Source organism: Rattus norvegicus, chromosome 15, assembly GCF_021556685.1.
Source record: "Rattus norvegicus strain SHRSP/BbbUtx chromosome 15, alternate assembly SHRSP_T2T, whole genome shotgun sequence".
Classification (NCBI taxonomy): Eukaryota; Metazoa; Chordata; class Mammalia; order Rodentia; family Muridae; genus Rattus; species Rattus norvegicus.
This window is the reverse complement of record NC_141548.1, coordinates 888308-907767: the sequence shown is the minus strand read 5'-3', so window position 1 is coordinate 907767 and position 19460 is coordinate 888308. Positions and strand designations below refer to the sequence as shown.

Genomic DNA, 19460 nt, shown 5'->3' with positions numbered 1-19460 from the left:
TATGAAAACAGTGTAACTCCTCAGAATTATTATTACTCGAGATCAAAGCAGCGAGTCATACTTTACATAGCAAACAGGGACAGGGAATTTGGCTCCCAAGGTTTCACATTTTTCAGATTCCTCTTTATTTATTTATTTGCTTCTCTAAATTTAGGCAAAAGGAAGCACTTGGGCCTTTCTCTCCTTTAAATGGAGAAAACTATTAGCATTAGATAGGCCGATTACCTAAAGGTGAGTAAATAGGACTTGGATGCTAGGCTGACAACTGGCGTCATAAAACCCAGTGGCTTGGCAGTTGGTGCCTTTTATTCCTTCTCATAAACTGTAAACACGCATGTAAATCAGTAGAGCCCCAGCAAGGCTGAACAGAAGAGGCATAGGAACTGGAAGCCTTTTTCATCTGAACGGAGAAGTGCAAGCATGGCAAAGGAGAGAGAAGGGGCCAGGAGGATCCATGACCTCAGTCCTGAAAGACAAGTCCCTATCTATGTCCCAGGCAGATTGACACAGAGGAGGCAAGAAAGCAGAGAAGTGGGAATTAGAAATAATATTGCATGCCAGTAATAACAGGAAGAGGGGACCATGGTCAGGAAAGAGGCAAGTAATGTTAGGGAGGCACAGAAGAGACCATTTAGGATGAGCATTACAGTGCTGAAATCTCAGTCTCTCTCTCTCTCTCTCTCTCTCTCTCTCTCTCTCTCTCTCTCACACACACACACACACACACACACACACACACACACACACACACACACACGGAGACCAGATGACAACCTCTGGTGTCATTCCTCAGGGACCTTCAATCTTTTCTTTTGAGGCAGTCTCTCACTGAGTTAGAACTAACAAGTAGTCTAGGGTGGCTAGTTCACAAGCCCTATGAATCCACCAGACTCCCTCTCTCCAGTTTTGGGATTACCCATGAACGTCTGTACCTGGCTTCTCCATAGCACCCGTGCATTGTGGACATCAAACTCATGTCTTTACCCTTTGGACTGTCTTTACATGCCCTGAAATCTTTCCTTGTCATTTATAGTGTTGGAGAATTAGGATATCTGAGAAAACAAATGGTAAGATTGGGAGACAATCAAAGAAACAAAGGTGACACAAGATGAATTTTCCAAACAGGAACCTGTAGAATTGTACTGAAATTCTGTTGCATTTGCTATTTCTTAGATGACGTCATAGTTCAGAAATGGGGAGAAGAAGAAGAGAAGGAGAGATAGATTGAGAAAGGAAGGAAGGAAGAAAGAAAGGAAAGAAGGAAGGAAGGAAAGAAGGAAGGAAGGAAGGAAGGAAGGAAGGAAGGAAGGAAGGAAGGGAACAAGAAAAGAAGACACACACCCAATTCCATAATTAATATTGCTTTTAACCTGAGTGGAACTGGATTGCTTCTGAACTTTGCTTTGGCAAGCCCACGGATTATTAAACTTTTTTTTCTCAGTCAAAATCAATTAACAGAAATTTGATTTCCATCGACAGGATAAAAGGAAGGTAATCTTCAGGTTCATTTTTTATTGTGATGATACATCTCACATACGGCCTTAAGTACAGAAACCAGTCCTCAGAGGGACTCCAGCAGAAAGAGTCTTGCCGCAGGCAAACTAACCACAGAGTCCCTCTGATTGGCTCTCAGCGTCATTAGTGCCACTGCTGTTTAGTAACTACACACAGACAGGACATGGTGACAGCTAAGACTTTAAAGCCTATGTATTTTTCAAACAGCTTTTCAAACTGTTTTTCGTGACAGAATTTTTTCAGCTCTATCATTAACTGCTGACAAGCTGACAGAATAAATACTCTAGTCTTTAAGAAGCTATCGAACGATCTCGCTCCCCTCCCCCCATGGAGCTGACTGGGGAGGGAGGTCTGGGCCTGGGCTTGGGCAGGTGGGAAAGCCAAGGAAGGAGCTGGGGAGGTGACCATGCTGAGGTTGAAGGGGATCCGCTTACCTCATCAGCTTCGGGGATGTGTTGGGTGAGTTCCTCATGCCCCCATTACGTTGTTTTTTTTTTGGTGACAGTGTTGGCGGTTGCTCATCTTCAACTGCAAATACAGGCAGCTTGTGAGATTATGAACAGTTTGAGGGCAGACTGCGAAACACAAGCAAGATATCAAAGGACACACATTCAAGGCTCAGTCACTCACTAGAGAGGCAGGGCTGTCTTTAGAGGCCCCATGACAAAGACTGGATGAGTTAGTCAGAGAGACCAGCTGAGAGGAGGTTGAAGCGCTATTGCTTTATGCACCAACCCTTGAGCATGCACTGTAAACAGACTAGAACAATATATAAATGCCCTGACATATTAAGAAAAGTGAGAAATAGTGATTTATCTACACACGAAAGAGTCACATCATTATTCTTGAGTTAATTTTGGTTAAGAGTTAATACTTTGCTTGGTTGAACAATTGAAATGACTTTTCGGGTAACTAAAATCAGAAACAGAGTTGTATTTGAGGTAGCAGATTCATTGCCTGCCTGCTGCCTTTCCAAATGAACCAACTTAACTGGCTCACGATCCTTGTACCCACAGCAAGAACCTTGAGGAGAGGCAGAGATTCCAGGCCTTGGCTGCCCATGGTTCACAATGGCCTGGGACACTAGTGCATGTAGGCTCAAGAGTCCCCAGCCCAGCTCAGCCCTCCTTCCTGCAGCTGTGCCCGGGAGGGTACTTGGTTCTGATGAAGAACATTGGCATGAAGAAAGAGGTGGCCACTGAATGATACCTCTTAATGGTATGGCGGGTGGAGATGGAGGGTAGCAGAGAGGGACTGGAAATCACAGACTGCTTTCTAAATGTCTAAACCACACAGACCACTAAGCAATGTGAAGCTTCACTCACAGACAACACAGAGCAATGAACTCTGCTGCTTTTTGTCCAGATACCCACTAAGAAGTCCCGGATATGGGTTAGTCTGCACCATCCTTGGTTGGTAAGGAGAAATGCTGGATAATTAGCAGATACTTTGCCCAGCCTGTCATCCAAGGGGCATGTGCAACAAAATTCTAGTCCTGCTCTCCCCAACCCCACACAGTCTGGGCAAAAGCTGTGATGTCGAGAAGGAGCTCTAGGATCCTCCGATTCTTAGAGGTGACTGTCATACATACTAGGAGGAAACAGCCCTGGAACTCAGAATGCATGGAAGTTACCTTAAAGCTAAGAAGAGAAATATTAGTAATGACATCGAAAGAAGCTCGGTATATGTTAATATGCATGAGCTTTAGATGGGGGTGGGGGTGGGTGGGGACAGGCCAGCTCAGTGGCTTCCTATTGTCCAGAAGACCCGTAACAGAACGTGCATCCTACAGCACTTCCCTGAAAACTCTAAATAGACATAGGCAGTTAGGACACACAGCACCAAAGGGATTCAAACAATCTAACCATACTCCAAACTAGCTTCAGAATCTCCCGCTTCTTATGAGTACCTGCTCTACTGTCAACTTGGGGTTACCTCATGCTGACTGACCCAAGGCAAATGGTATGTCAAGGCAAGAAGAACACTAGGTGGAATCAAGGACAGAAAGGGCCTTTGCTCACAACCCTGTTCCTGCTCCCTCCTCACTCCCACCCCCACCTCCCACCCTAGGCTCCACTCAGGCTGAGACTCTTTCAGTCACTTAGTGCTCCAAGCTGGGACTATGTGGCTGGGAGGATATCGTATCTTATCAGAAATGAGTATCCACAGCAAATCACACGGAGACTAAACAGCACTTAAAAGATTAAAGGAAATAAATACAAGCCACATAAATGGTATTGAAAAAAAATCACTTAGAGTTGATATGCATCTCTCAGCCAGCAAACAGGCACTCTGGCTTTGACCTGAATTCATCTTCCTTTCTGAAACTAGGGGGTAGGCATCCAAAGCAATTCGAGGTAGGATAAAGTGTAAGTGAGTATACCTGCTCACACAAATGCCTGGGTAGACGTTTGCATTTTTCTGGCTTAGGCTGCCAAAGGTGGTCTTACATCGATTCTTCGAATAATACAAGGCTGTCTTTTAGTGTTCGGGGTCACATTCCACTGCAAGAGGGTGACCTGGATGGCTGCTAGCGCACCGCTTCAGTGAGTTTTTATGTGAATTCATGAATATGTTTATTGGGAAGTACAAACTACTTTTCCTTTCATACGCTTATAGTGCAACATCCCAAAAGATCTTCCATCTAGCCTAGTCAACAATGGCTGGGTTTACCTGAGTTCACTGCATGTTATCATGGCTGTGACAAATTATGGAAAGAGTCTCTATTTGTCACTTTCACTGACTGATCTGCTGCATTCTTGCTTAACTTTTCTTTCCCCATTAGCTCCAGGCCTCTAATAAAGCATCCTCTTCAGCTAAGCACACTTCCCATTTACCCAGTCACTGCTGTTGGCTGGCATGGCTCTTCAGATGTGAGATCTGCAAGTTACTATGTGTTAGCCAACTCTGGGGAGACACCTCATCGTGGAAAGAGTCTAATGCCTGCTTCTATGCGAGGAGACTATTTATTTTCATTTTGACTCTGAGAGATCATCCATCATAATCATAGCACATTTAGACTGGGATTTGCTCACTTCAATGGAACCATGTTCAAAGCTTTACCCGGAGCCTGGAAATCTGGTCCCTGAAGAGCTGGGATGGAAAATGTCCTCGGCTTAAATATATGAATGCTGTGTAATGGAGAACATTACATATGGCTTAGGTCGCACAAGAGGATCAAGGATAAGTTCTCTTTACTAAGAGGAACTTAAAATATATTTAATTATTATCCTCTCTCTGGATTCCACCAATGTTTGCATATTTACAGAAAGCAGTTCTAGGAAAAGGAGCTGATCTCTCAGATATAATTCTTATTTCATGGCGTCTATGATTACATGAGAAATGAAAATGGAATTAAAAGAGAGACCTAAGTTTACTTACTTTCATGAAAGACAAACATGTTCAAGCAGGGAACCATTGCCTTAGGAGCACAAAGAATCACAGGCTTGTATCTAACCTGCTTTCTGGCTAATTGCAATCTGCTTTCTAGAATTTTCCCTTGTCTCCTTGCAGAGCAGGCTGAATGAAGACATGTTCCTTTAAGGAAACCTGAATTGCCAGCTCCTTTAAAACACAAACAAGTTCGGGAATCTAATGTGGAATTTTTATAGGAGCCAAACTCTCCCTAGTCTTCGAGCCCTCGTAAAATTCAAGGGCTTGTTTTTGCACATCCCTAAGTATAACACTTAATGTTCTGTTGTAACTTCCCAGCGCTCTCTTGTCTAATAGGCCTTGAATCTAACAGTTTTACAGTTTGGGGAGAAGAGTCAGCTTTAGGAAAATGTCAGGCAGGTCTAATGAGGCTTCAGATCCCCTGGTTTGCGCTGGAGTTTAATTTAAACTTACAATGATGTTTTAACATGTTTGCGTTTTCTTGACTAAAGAGGATTCATTATTTCAGTGACATAACCTCCAGACAATGCTCTGGGAATTGATTTAAGATGTGGCGGTAATTCCAACAGCCTTAATGCAGAGCCGAACATCTGTAACAACATTTCAGTCCCTTCTCATCAGCATTCTGTTTTTAAGCAAGAGCAAAGCAACATCTTCCAGAAACACTGGCCAGGGGCTGGGGCTTACTTGAAAATGATCAGATATTTTAGTAGATTTCTTTTTAAAGAAATCCCTGCTTTTGTCTCCCTCTCCAGACTACAAGTATTATGCTGGAGACCACTGATGCTTCTTGTAAGGGTCATTGAAGTGGAATGGATAATAATGACTCTGACTTTCAGTTTGCCCAAGTAGCGTAATACTTACATGGGATAAATCCACCAGTCCCTCAGCCTGGGGCATTTTCCCTTTTCCCTGTTTTCCCCAGGAGATTAAGGAGGGTGGGGTAGATGGGGTGGGGGATGAAGCTCTGAGATTTAAAGGTGGGTTTGTTGGCTGGAGTTAAAAAATAGCTCCAAGCAAATAAATTCAGAAAAATAATAAAAGGTAACAACTCATAAACATGAGACGAACAGCTATCTCCATTACGTTATTAATGACCACATCTGGGTTAACACACATCTGCACACACTTAGCAGATCATTAGTAATGTCATATTCACACTGGAGTCACTCAGAATAAATGGCATGCATAGTGGCATTGAACACAAAGGCATCAAAATGAAGGGGCTTCCTACTGAAATCAGGGCACAAGCTGCTAGTTGGAAAATGGGTTGTTTTCGTGATTATCCATTGGTTTTTTTGTTTTTTTAATGGCCTTTCTGTTTCGAATTTTCTATCCCAAAGAAGTTAAATGCATGCTGAAAGCCACAGTAGTCCTCTGTCTTCTTCAACTGAGCTTAGTGTGAGCTGAGGGGTACCAGGCAATTGTTAAACATTGAGACAAAGCCCAGCACTCCTTCACCTGGCTTGGGCATGTGTTGAGAATTGGGAGTTGCATTCTTGTGCACAAATGGGTCTTTGTGATAGCGTGCTCTAGCTTCAACCTTGACTGCCAAACAATAAGGAAAGAAGAAAATTGAAATTAATCCCGAATGAAATTATTCATTACAAAAGTTACCAACTAGTTTTTAGCACTAAATACAACCATCATTTTGTGTTAGAATGAAAGATTCTCCCTTGTGACCGAATAGCAGGTTCTTCTCCCCTCCCCACCTCCTCCACCCCCTCAACCTCCATTGACTACCTAAAATACTTTCTAGAGCAGTGAAATCTAAAACTTAAAAAGACATTCTCCTTTGTATAGAAATTTCCAGAAATATACAGAGTTCCTCTTCTTCCCTATAACTAACACACACACACACACACACACACACACACACACACACACACATCAAAACTAGTAGCTCAGGGGTATTATCTTCTGGGAAGAGCTGTAGAAAGTCCTGTTCAACACTGCTCATGGCTCAAGTCTTTATCCCTAAGTGTTAAACTATAGATTCTCATCCCAGACTGTCAACTTGATCAGCCATCTTGGTTTTGATATCACTGTTCAACTTGGTCTAAATCTAAATGTCGTGCATTGAATACTCAGAAAGAGTAGTATAACCAGACGTTTCAAGGTAGAGTTCAGAGGTAGAGTGCTTGCTTAGCATGAATGATAGCCTAGGTTCTATCCCCAGCATCACTAGAAAGGGGGAGATTGTGATGTGTCTCATTTCACTGTGACACCTGTACCATCAGTACCATCAGAAAGACATGAGTACTTTCTAGAGTGGTCCTGTTGGGTATACAACTGCTCTCTGGCAAACACTGAGGGTAAACAGTGAAAGCACAAACAGTGACACCTTGCTGCCATCAAGGTTAATAGCAGCATGCTTCCTTTCATCTCCAAGACAAAGCACAGAAGCCCCAGTGATGTTATCATTCTGTGCTGAGAGCCACTGTGGGAAGAAGCTCCTTGGCTGACTGAATTTCCTGAGAAATGTAAAGGCCTTCTCTCCACCAAGAAGTCTGAACTAATTAAAACTTGGGTGTTTATAATGTGGACACTAGGGGAAAATGTGTCCTAAATGACAAGATCCTCCCACCCCTGCAACCCCCTCAGCAGCCTGTCATATATACACAGACCCGGTAACAGGAAATGGGTGTATCCTTAAGAAATGACTGAAAAGCAATGATAATAAATCCCAGACAGATAACCCATAATGTAGGCTAGGTACCATGACTGTTCATGCTAGTACCTGACTGTTGATGCAGGATGAAGCCATGAGTCCTCTAATGAAACTGAGCAATACACACCCCTAAGACAAAGGGTAGGGGACTTAGAAAACTCATCCTTAGGATGAGAATGACCGATCTGACAATCAGGGGATATAGCATCCAAGAACTCTTCACAGTACCCCTACTAAGATCCTCAAGGAAAGTGGTTGTGAAAGATCATGGCAAGATATTGATATACAAATGACAAGATGAAGGATGTTGTCCCACCACCATACTGTCTCAAACATACAAAACTCCCTAAAATTGGACAGCCACATCTTCCTGTACATTATCCAGCTGGGCAATCTCATAACCTGTAGCTGAAAAAACAGGAAACAGATTTATTTGGAAATCTCAGAGGGTGTAAGTTATTAAAGGAATCTGTCATTATATAAAATGAAAATGGGTGGCTGTATTCCACTAACAGGGTACAAGGAACACCCGCCCCTTGGAGAGCTGGTAGGGCAGAGAGGGGAGGGTTTGTTGGTGATTTTCCATTTCTGGCTTTTGTACTGCTAATAGAAGAATAGGAAGGGAGACTTTAAGGAACAATAGGTTATGTAGAAGTTAATCACAGGGTATATTTCTGGCTCTATTCACTGCCTAGGAAACCTGAATTGTGTAAGTTTGAGTCCATCAATATAGAGTAATGAAGGAATTCAGCTCCTACATGAGAGAGAGAAAAAAAATACTACATGAATATGTTAACAAGATCCATGTGACTTTCACTGTAATTTCTTTCTATAAATAGGAATGAAGGCTTCTTTAGACTCAAACTAGGTAGACTGAGTACACCAATGGTAACCACAAATCCCATCCAATTGTATCTCTCAAACAACAAGCCTCTGCCTCGTTTGCATCACAGTAGAGGAGTGATGAACATCACTCAGAAAGCATTGCATCTAGAATCTCAGATCATACATCTTCCCTGAACTCTGACCCTGCTGTATTTGCCCATCACATACTTCCCTCATTTTGGAGACTTTTTTGCCCTTTTCCCTTTTCCTTCTTTTTTTTTTCCCCTTTGGTCTTAGAACAGGCTTCCCCATTGCCTCCAGTACAAAGGAGGCTCAGGTGAAATTCCTAGGTGTTAGCCTCTCAGCAAAAACACACAGATGTGGACAATGGAATTAGAGGAGGAAGCACACAAGTGAAACGAGGAATGCAAGAACATCCCTGAGTGATTCTAGTGGAGTAGAGAGAGTGCCACGGGAGCAAGAAGACCACTTTTAATTAATTTGAACCAAACTAGGGCAAGACTTGAACAGAGATCAATAAAACAGATCAACCCTAATCCCCTCCCCTCTCAGCACCTTCTTCCTCAAGTCAAGTGGATGGAAAGGCCAGCAGGCCAAAGGTAGAACTGATTTTTGCTTGCAGCCCTACTGTGTGATGGCCATGTTTGGTAGGCCATTTAGAGCATGAATGAAGATTGCTCAGCTCCTGGCACCACCAGCTGCCTTCTTCTCAAGGCTCTTTCATGTCCAGGGTCAATAAACAGTGGCCTCTCACATGCTTAAATGATTGGTGAAAACTATAAGGATAATATTTCCTACAATATTAAAAAGATGTCAGGTAGTCATGGGAGGGAATATAATCTTGCACTTCAAAGGCTGAGGCAGGATGATCAGGGTTTGGTGCCAGCCTGGATTCTATTAAGAGTACCAGGAACAAAACAAAACAAAATTCCAGTTTTAGTCTCTATAAATAAAATTATACGTGACCAGAGCTACCATCATTTATTTCCCTATTGTCCCTAGCTTCTCTCCTTCTATAACAATGTTGAGTAACTTTATAACTTCAATAGAGACCATACAGCCTACGAAGCTTAAGATATTAACCAGCTGACCCTTGGCAGAAAAACTGTGTCGATGCCTTCGGCGGACTCCTCTGCACATCTGTCCAGCTTCTGACCTTTCCAAGGGACGCTATACTTTCCCACCTTCCCAAACAGGCAAGCAATACAATAAGGGTCAGAGTCTTATTATATTGAAGCACACAGTCTAAGGACTTGGAGGCAGATAGAGGTCATTTCGTGACACTACTGTCCCTAGGAACCAACCTGCTATAGGCCCCGCTGGTTCCTTCATGTTTGGAGGACTTGAGTCAGGTGAGTTCCACCTTTTTCAATCAAACTACTTTAAATTCATCTACCAGGTGCTCAGAGAGCCAAGGCTCAGCCCGTCCTCTGTTAGTAATTCCTCTAAGCTGTCAGTATGTGCTGCCAGTCCACCCTGTGAGAGCCCGTACAAGACAACAGATTAACCATTAGAGTAGATATGTTGAAAATATACAGTTTCAACCTTTCCCCGGCTAGCTCAGAGCGATATACAGATGATTATTTCAACCGTCAGCTGCCGCATAGATTTAAACCCCCGCGTAGTAACTCCTGGATTCGTCTGCCCCTTGTCAAACTGGCATAGCGTTAGATGGAGGATACATGGTGTGGCAGTTTCACTGCGAATCCAGAATGATCCAGACGGCTGCTGTCTCTTTGTTAACAGGAAGCCAAACTGATGAGTTTGTAATGCGTTTCTTATCAAAGGTGGTTTCAGAGAAGAAAATGCACCCCATCCGTTTGGCAAGTATTTCATAGAGGCCAGATTATGGGCTTTAATCAGAGCACTGACGTTATTTTCTTGAAGAAAGAGAAAACCCAGCATCCATCCCATTAAAATCATCTCATGCCAATGAATTATGTATTTATGAATTTATAATTATCCTTGATTCTTTCCTTCCTGCTGCATCCTTAATAAAATCATCAGCTGGAGCCTACAGAGTGATGACGAGTAATCTATAAGCATCCTCATTTATTTATTTATTTGTTTATCTATCTATCTTACTTATTTTAAGGTTAGTGCTGATATTTTTGAGCCTTGTGTCTAAAACCATCATTGTGAATGGCAGGGTTGCAGTTCTCAGTTCATACATTTAACAAAGAAACAAAGCAATATATTGGAATGTGTGGTACCCAAAAACAGACTTCCTTCTAATATGGCTTATTATTGTGTAGGTTATATTTATATTGTCATGAGGAAAATTCCTGTTGAGATGCCAGACACTGATCTTTGCATATTGAAAGGACTCACATGGGTGACCAAAGCTCCTAGCTTTCTGTTGGAATCTAACTCCCTGTTAGATTCTGTGGCTAAACACTGGCATTAAACCTAGTTTACTGGGTCATCCTTAAAAAAGATGAGATTTTCTTCATTATGATCTTCCCTTCATTTTCCTTATTTAAAGATATTACATGATATTCTTGACTCCTGAGATTTCAGATATGCTCTTAAAATTGGCTGCACCCTCTCCCGACCCTGGCCCTGCCCATTCCTCAAGGGCATTCGAGTTGCTGTTTCCACCAACCAACAGAGTGGTATGAGGTAAACATAACCAGTGGGTTATTTCTTTGGATCACTTCACGCTGTGTGCATGAGATTGTTAAGGACAGCCCTTACAACACAGGCTTCCTCCTGAGTTTACAAATTGTCAGATATCCAAAGGAGTGGAGAAAGGATCATCCTACCTAGGAACCTGAGTCTTGCCACCTGCTCAGAGTGAGAAACAGAAAAGAGAGATGGTGTCAGGCCTCTTGCAGACACCAGTGCAACCCCATGTCAACTGCTCCCAGTTACTGCGATGCTGGTTTACATTTTCATTTTGGGTTGTGAGTTCCTATTAGCTGGTATGTTTTGACTGATATCTCACCTTCTTTCTGTTTTCCCCTCCCCCTAAACAGCTTCAAATTAATATGACTAGCAGATGTCAATCATACTTTTATTTCTGTTTTCACTTTGCTGTTTCTGTTTTTAAAATTAGTGCTTGGTTCACTGATTCTGCCTCCCAAAGACTAGCTGTGAATCCAAGTGTGTCTACATAGAGCTGTTTTCTAAACCATGTACTATACAAATAAATATCATTAATATTATCACTATTAGCTCATCCATAAACACTGTATCTGCTGTGGAGTTCATTGTGTCAAGAGCCCCTAGAATCCTAATATGTATTCCAGATGGTTAACACGATAATTCTCTGAAACTTAGATAAAAGCGAAGTGCATGGATTTTTTTAGTGCAATCCAGGTACCCAGTGAAAAATGTCCTGACAGAGCCCTTTAGAAATATGGGATGTTTTTAACCTTGAGAGTCAAAGAACAGTTGGGATTGTGATTTTACACTAAACACAACATTTAGCATGGTATGTTTCTTAAGGACATAGTCACCTTCTAAAGACACCGCTGAATGATCAGATCATAACCCATCTCTACTATAATTTATTGTCAGGACACATCCTGTGCAGCATTTTAAAAATACAAGTATGTAGTGGGTCTCTTCTTACTCAGCACACTGTGAAGAGAAGTTGTGGGATATAGTCCTTGGGTTTAAAGGACTCCAGAGATGGCCTCATCCTCTTTGGTTCAAGACTACACTAAAATCAAAGCCAGAAGCAAAGCCTGGATCTGCCCACTGTAATTCAGACCATTAGCCACCAGAAGCCCACCCATCAGGAAAACTAGATGATAGGGCATCTTGGAAGTACTTCCCTTGCCTGACTGACACCCTCAGTGTGTGTGTGTATGTGTGTGTGTGTGTGTGTGTGTGTGTGTGTGTGTGTAGGTCAACATTAAGTGTCTTTCTCTCTCACCTTAGTCTTTGAAGTTCAATGACTAAGCTGGTTAGCAGGTCCTAGGAAGCCTCCTGCTTCTGCTGTTACAATGCTAGGATTATAAGTACACAGCAGCACACCCGACTTCTGAGGCAGGTGCTGGGGAGTGAATGTCTGTTCTGATGATTACGTGACCTACCCCTCTATTTAAATGGGCTCCTACTCTCTTTCTGCCTCCCATAGGCAACTTGACCATTTGTCCAACTTGGAGAATGAGTTGGGTGTCTTGTACCAAACCCATCCTTTGCATTATTCAACAGTTGCCTTTGAACCATGTTTGTGTGGCCCCAGTGAACTCTTCAGGCCAAGTAATTAGGTTTGCTAAGTGTCATAAAACAAAGCAAACCAGAAAACTTTTAAACAAGTTCAATTGGAGGAGGCTGTGACGAATGGAACTCAGACGGAAAGAAACATGAAGAAACCCCACTGTTCCCTCTAAATTACAGGAAATTTGTGCTGTCTGGCTGTGAGGTGCTCTTTTTCCTGGATTTGCTGGGAGACCATGGGATGGTAGACATACGTTGGCAGGACAGGCAAATAAATGGGATGGGGGAGGTGATAACTCCTTTCCACTACTGAGCCTTCAAGAAACAGGCTACCCTCTCCCTTTCCACAAAACATTCCTAGATGAGGTACACTGTCTTTCTTTAAGACTTTCTTGGCTCTTCTCATATTGTTACCTATCATCTCCTTATTTAGTTCCGTTATTAATTTGCTTCCTGTTCTAACGTGTCCTGCTCCCCAACTAGACTTTGAAGTCCCTCTAATGTTGTTACACACATCTCACACATCACTGAGTCTCCCACTGGCTGGGTCCCCTGGTGTGGTTTCCTAGTAAATTGAACCTACTGGCTAGAGTTCGCTTGGCAGAGGAAAGGCACAGAGTCTGATGGTCAGAAGCCCTGGTGTCTTGTTCCAAGGCCTAGATCTCATGTGTGGCATCGGCAAGACACTTCCCATCCTAGAAGATTGGAGTTCATATAATGTAAGATCTTCCCAGCTCTGCTTAGTAATAATTTGAGCCTAAATGCTGTCTCTTATTATGTGGGAAATACCATTGGAGCCAGTCATGGACTAAAGGCTGCATAACTAGTCAGCCACAAAATAGTTCTCCAATACTTCCTACCACATTCAACCTAGAGGGTTACAGAAGAGAAAAACAAAGACTGTTGTGCCAGGGAAAATCTGATTTGCCTTGGTGATTAAAGTCCTGGCTTCCAAGGAAATGAACCAGGGAAATTTGTAGAATACCAGTGTTTGAGTCTCATGCCTGTCTATTCAACTGAAACCTTGGGAACACTGGGCTGAGGATGAAGTTCAAGGGTAGAATAATTGTCTAGCAAACACAAGTTCCAAGGTTCAATTCCTAACATTCCCTAAATACATACATGAAGGAAGGAAGGAAGGAAATAATAAAGTGACAAATAAGTAAATAAAGTATTAGTTAAACAAAACCTCAGGACTTTGCTTTTTCTTGTACTTTTCTTTTAAATCTCCAAAAAGACACCCAATAAAAGTGAATGACAAGTTTAGCTTGATAAACAAAACAGATATGTAAATGTGTAATACACAAGTTATATAAAGCTAGCCATACGAAAGAGTTATATAATGTCACATCAGAGCTCAATATACACCTCAGACAGTAAGTGCTACACAGTGGGACACTCACAGAAAATAGAGTAAGTTTAGAGACAAGAGTGGGATGGGAAGTCATACCAGCCTGGGCTTCTGTGTGCCAAAAGGTCACGGTCCTTTGCAGACACACGGTTCATGGGAATAATGTAGAGAGGGGCAATAATAAAGTGTGGAGAGAGCAGGCAGGTGGAAACAACAAGTCAAGTAAAGCAAAAACATGGGGAATACCATTGTAAGGACTCTAAGAAAGGCATTGTGAACAGAGAGCAACCAGGGTACCTGAGCACACAGCTAAACGGCCATAGATAGTGGCATACTGTAAAACCTCACATCCCACAAGACCTGAGCAAGTCAGATCATCTTAAACTTTCTTTTCCTTTATTCTAGTGGATGGGAAGTGGACATGTTGGAGAAACACTTTCCTTCAAGCTGCTGCAAAGTTACTCTTGTAACTTTGTCCAAGATAAGACATCTAGAAGTGCCTGCAACCTAAATGCAGGGGTCTGATTCTGTCATGGATTCTTTTATCCTGTGGAGGAGAACTGACAGCAAGATAAAGTTATTGAACCACTTGGAGAAGGGTTCTGTGTTCTATAGGAAGCTGACACCTTACAGTGTAGTCAACCTAACTTTGACTCTGAGATGCTTATTTCCTGTTTTCAGCTTTGAGTCCACCCTGTCGTCTGGGCAGAGATCTGGAAGGAAGGCCAGCAAGGACCAGATTTTACTGAAAACTAATGACAACTGTTTCCTCAAAAGTTATTGTCAACAAAAGCAGTTCTTGAAAGTAGAATCCTGGCCAGGGAACTTCCTCTGCAGCCTTCTGCCATGTGGTTTGGTCAGATCAGTAACACTTTGTCACAGACCCTTTCAGAACCACACAGGCACTTTCAGAACAAACACAGGCAAGGCAAAGAATGTATGGCACTGGCCAGCACCCATATCCCTGTTCCTGAAAGTTCAAATAGCTGAAACCAAAAATGTCCTAATGCACTCTCAAAGTTAATGATTTAAAATTATTCACGTATAGCATAAGTAAAATATGCCTTCCAAGTTTCTAACAGGTAGAATTACTAGAGAAAATAGGTAAATTATTCTCTCTAGGATACATTTGATTGTTCCCTTTCTACAACCTCAAAAAAAAAAAAAAAAGCCTGTCTCCTAAATAGGGCAGTATTTATCACATGTAGTTTTTTTTTTAAATTATCTGTGGTTTAAAAATAAATTTAAAAATAGACTATACATATGGAAAAAAAATAAAGTTGTTGCCTATAATTATGTTTTTTAAAATTATTTATTTATTAGTTATTTTGATAGTCATATTTGGCTCATTGATAATGCCCAGGTTGAAAAACAAATCAACTTTCCTAAAGACATTAAAATACCTTTACGAAAATCTAAAACAAGACATAAAAATAAACCTTTATCCTATTTGTCAGGATTTAGTTCTGACCCCAGAGAGAAAAGCAGCACCCTTTGGTGAACATGGATTCTAAATTGGTAATTCTCTGTCTGAGAACATCAAGTTAGAATTATTTTCAGTGGAATATTAATCCAGTCCATTTGTTAACTTTATAAACACGCCCTCCGTATCCTGGTGTGTAGCGTAGGAATTAACCTGTATAAGTAAGTAGACTAGAGACATCGCCATCCCACACAACAACAGTGGGATGGTGGAGGGGAGGCACTTGGAGGCTGAGTCTGCTTTCTGGGTCTTTGTCTTTTGAAAATACAGTGAATGTTTATTTAGCTGGAACTCTCTTCAAGTGAGCATTAGGCTGGGCAAATTGGATTTAAAAGAAATATTGCAAGTTGAGAGGTGTTGTTTTAATGGAGGTATATCTCTTGCAAAAAGAGTTTCAGATGTCCATCTTAGAGAAATAAAGGAGAATCAAGAGAAAGAAAAGGTAGGAAGTGAAGCCAGAGGATAGGCATTTAGAAGTCAGCTGGGAGGGAGCATTTCATTTATAGGGTTGCAGCGCCACCTTCTGTTCACCTCACACCTTCAAGCCCCCCCACCCCCGATTTGAGGCCATCTATCTCACAATCTAAGCATAAATGTGCAGCTGTACAGCTGTATTTCTCCAGCGCTGTTATATGTAAGAATTTTATTGCCCGTCAGCAGATTTCTAACACACTGGTTGAAGTTTAATAATCTTCTATTACCTGAAGTATAGGTTATATAAAACCTAGCATGCTAATTGTTGACAAACCAATTCTAATTCATGAAGTGTTGTAACTCACCCAGTAAATACTCAAATATGTCAACAGCAAGAGTCCCTTTTTGTTCTAACAGTATGCTATTAATACAACAACTGATTATTTAACACGGGACTCATAATCATCCATTTCAATACATGGAAGAATCAGGGAAAAGGCGTTCCCCTTATTAACTGAGCTTCCTCCTTTATTTTGTACTGAGAAAGAAGAACATGGACCCCCTCTTTTGGAGAACAGGGGCCGCAATCACAATGCCATTTCAGAAATGTGTTGATATAGTAAAGTCAGAGTTATAAATAGCTCATAGGTATTTACATAAATACCTTACATTTATAAGATGTTATATTGTTTTACATGGCAATGAAGAAGTTGTGGAGAAGATATGCCACTGATACTGTGGGCAGAGAAACACTACCTGTCATCTTTTTCTGGGGGTGGGATGGGGAAGATCACAGAGATGTGATAGCAAAGGAACACAATAAAGAGAAGAAGCCAGGATGTGATAGTGTATATGATTATATCTGCAAAGGAAACTGTGAAATAAATTAACACCAAGTACCCATGAGAGGCGGATGGTAGCTCCACGGCCAGCGGTCGCTGTGTATCAGGGAAAGCTTCTGTTCAGTAATAAGAGAACTGAAGTGTAGGCAGGCTGTGAATCTGGTAGCGATAACTAATGGCATGCCACTTAAGACTCCGATTAGATCTCTAACAGGGGGAAAATAAGAATAACAAAAGACTCGAAAGGACAGAAGAATGCAGCAGGGTTTGCATTTTTACTCCGGAAAAAAAATAAACCCCAAATGGGATCAAAGGACCCCGGGAAATGAAAAATGACAATTCCTCTCTCATCCCAATCTGATCTCAAGCCAAACTATCACCTGATAACAGTCTGGGGCTTTGGGGGAGGGTCAAACTGTTCTTCAGGTGCTGGGGAAGCAGAGAAGTGCCATGACCCATTCAGCTGAGAGAAACGTACTCTAATTTCAAAAAGTTATTGAGATTTAATCTCTAACAACTGCAAAAATAGTTCAGGCAACAACCAAAAGGGTTGATTCTAAACACACAGAAGCAATTGAGTCTGTGTAAAAAAAAAAAATCGCCTCACATCTGAGCATGGACGGCACTTGGATGAAGAGAATCAAGTGTCAGAGGAGCTGATTTGAGCTCATAGTTGCTCCCATAAGCTACATGGGGATTTGGCCACAGAGTTGCCATGGGAGTTCCCAGGAGGGGTGGAAGAGTGGAAAAGGTGGGTGGGTGGGTGGGTTGGGGTTCTGGAGGGGTCCTGAGCTCTCAAGATTTAAGCTGTGAGTTGACTCTGCTTAGCCAGTGTGTTAAGCCAGTAAGGTGGAGTCTAGGCAACTATCTGCAACCGGAGCAAACCTTTCCTCAGGTGAAAAGTGGGTGAATACAAATCAATGAAGAATAATAGGTAGATAAGGTAGATAAAAAGCAGCATGCATGTGTTAGAAAACTGAAGTCTGGATTCCAAGGACCTCAGAATGACATCATCCTGAAAGTAGTGAAAACGTGTCCAGTATACTTCTCTACCCACAAAGACTTAGGCAACACAATGACAAACATAAGGAAGGGAAGACAGCAGAATCTTCAGATCAACCACAGAGTCCACCACATAACTGTCAGCGGAGAGAATCAGAGAGCTGTGTTACCTTCACGAGAAGCAGAGGTCAGTTCTAGAATGATCTAAGGGTTGTCCAGTAGCCTAAGGAACCAATGATTTGGGCACAAATACATTCTTCAAAATAATATAAGAAAGCATGAGGACATTAACCATAAAAACGTATTCTTGACAGTTTCCATGTCGCTCCCAAAGTGTCTGCTGAATCCCTACTATGTTCTTGGCTACTGTGTACTTTATGACCTGAGTTCAAGGCCCATTTGTTTCTATAAAACTCAAGAAAGCTACCCAATGTTGGGTTTCTTTGGGTTTTTACAGGCTTTCAGAGAAGAGTCACCAATTCTGACTTGAGGTTTGGGTACAGCCAGCCAGGATAGCTTGCCAGAGTTGGCAATACTTGAAAACTAAACCGTGAAAGCAGCATCAGCAAAAGTCTCCCTGACAGAGTTAGATGGTAAGCATTTTGGTTTTCAGTAGCCAAATTTCTGTTGGAACAACTCCCAAATGTAGTCAGGGACAATAGGTGAATGGGGGTAGCTGCAGTAAAGTGGAAGTTCACTTATGAAAGCAGGTGAATGGCCAGATTTGGCTTTTGAGCCTCAATTTATGGATAGGTAAGTTTAATTACCTTGAAGAGGCTAGGGGAAGATTAAGTCACAGGGAAATATCATACCAATGTGTACATCAAAATGACTGTTTTGGAATAAGCCTAGAGAAAATGTATGTTAAAACTATAACTACAGAAGCCCATTGAGACCAAACTGTGAAGGAGTTTCATTGCCACGTTAATAAAAGTGAAAGCAAGAGATCCTCCTAATGTGACAAGTTACTTGGTTGTCAGAAAAGCCATCAAAAGATTTTTTTTTGAAATAGCTGGGCTTGGTGACACAGATCTATAATCCCAGTACCCTCAAAGCCAACACAGGAGAATTGCTAAGAATACAAGGCTAGTCTGAGCTACATAGTAAATTTTGGACCCAAAAGAACAACCCAAAAGTTCATCTTCTCCCTCTTTAAAATAAGATGGCAACAATTATGAGTTTGTACTTTAAAATAATATGATTAGGGGATGGGTATTTAGTTCAGTGTTAGAGTATTTGCCCAGTATAAGTTAGGTCTTGGGCTCAATTTCAAGTATGACACACACAATAAATTAATAATTATTATACTATACTATGCTATCCAATTCGGTAGTGGTCTAGGATGAGGAAGACCATTTAGAGGGAAATACTGGTAGATTGGGCAAGAAAGACTGAGCCTTGAGGTTGTTAATTCTCATTGCTCCCTAACAATGGTAATAGCGTATAAAATATGGCCCAAAGGCCAAATTGGCTATTGCTAGAATAGTTGAGAGGGCAAGACAGTGTGTAGATTTACAGGTTCAAAATTCACATGGACATCTCCTGAACTAAGAGACTCATCTTTATGTCGGGTCTATTCAAAGGAAAGAGTGTATGACACAGGTAAAGGTCTAGCACTAATATCCCTACCAAGAAATTCAACAAGAGGCAGAGATAGCCAGAGAAAACCACTGGGTGGTTGTGGTATGATGCCTCTACACCAACTGTTATCACAATTGCACAGAGGGAAAGAAACATCAGGAGAATGAATTCTCAAGATCTGAAAACAAATAT

General features: G+C 41.7%; 1 protein-coding gene across 21 annotated transcripts in view; it reads right to left on the bottom strand.

Moving 5' to 3' along the window:
• The window catches only part of Kcnma1 (potassium calcium-activated channel subfamily M alpha 1), a 705305-nt gene that overhangs the window by 104003 nt on the left and 581842 nt on the right, over positions 1-19460 (bottom strand). For 16 of the 21 annotated variants that reach the window (XM_087586686.1, XM_087586674.1, XM_087586678.1 and 13 more), the window contains one exon: positions 1950-2043. In XM_087586686.1, coding sequence (XP_087442812.1) covers positions 1950-2043 — 94 coding nt within the window. Of the gene's footprint in view, positions 1-1949; positions 2044-6369; positions 6457-19460 lie in introns of all 21 variants that reach the window. The other 5 variants (XM_087586681.1, XM_087586684.1, XM_087586685.1 and 2 more) reach the window with 1 other exon arrangement.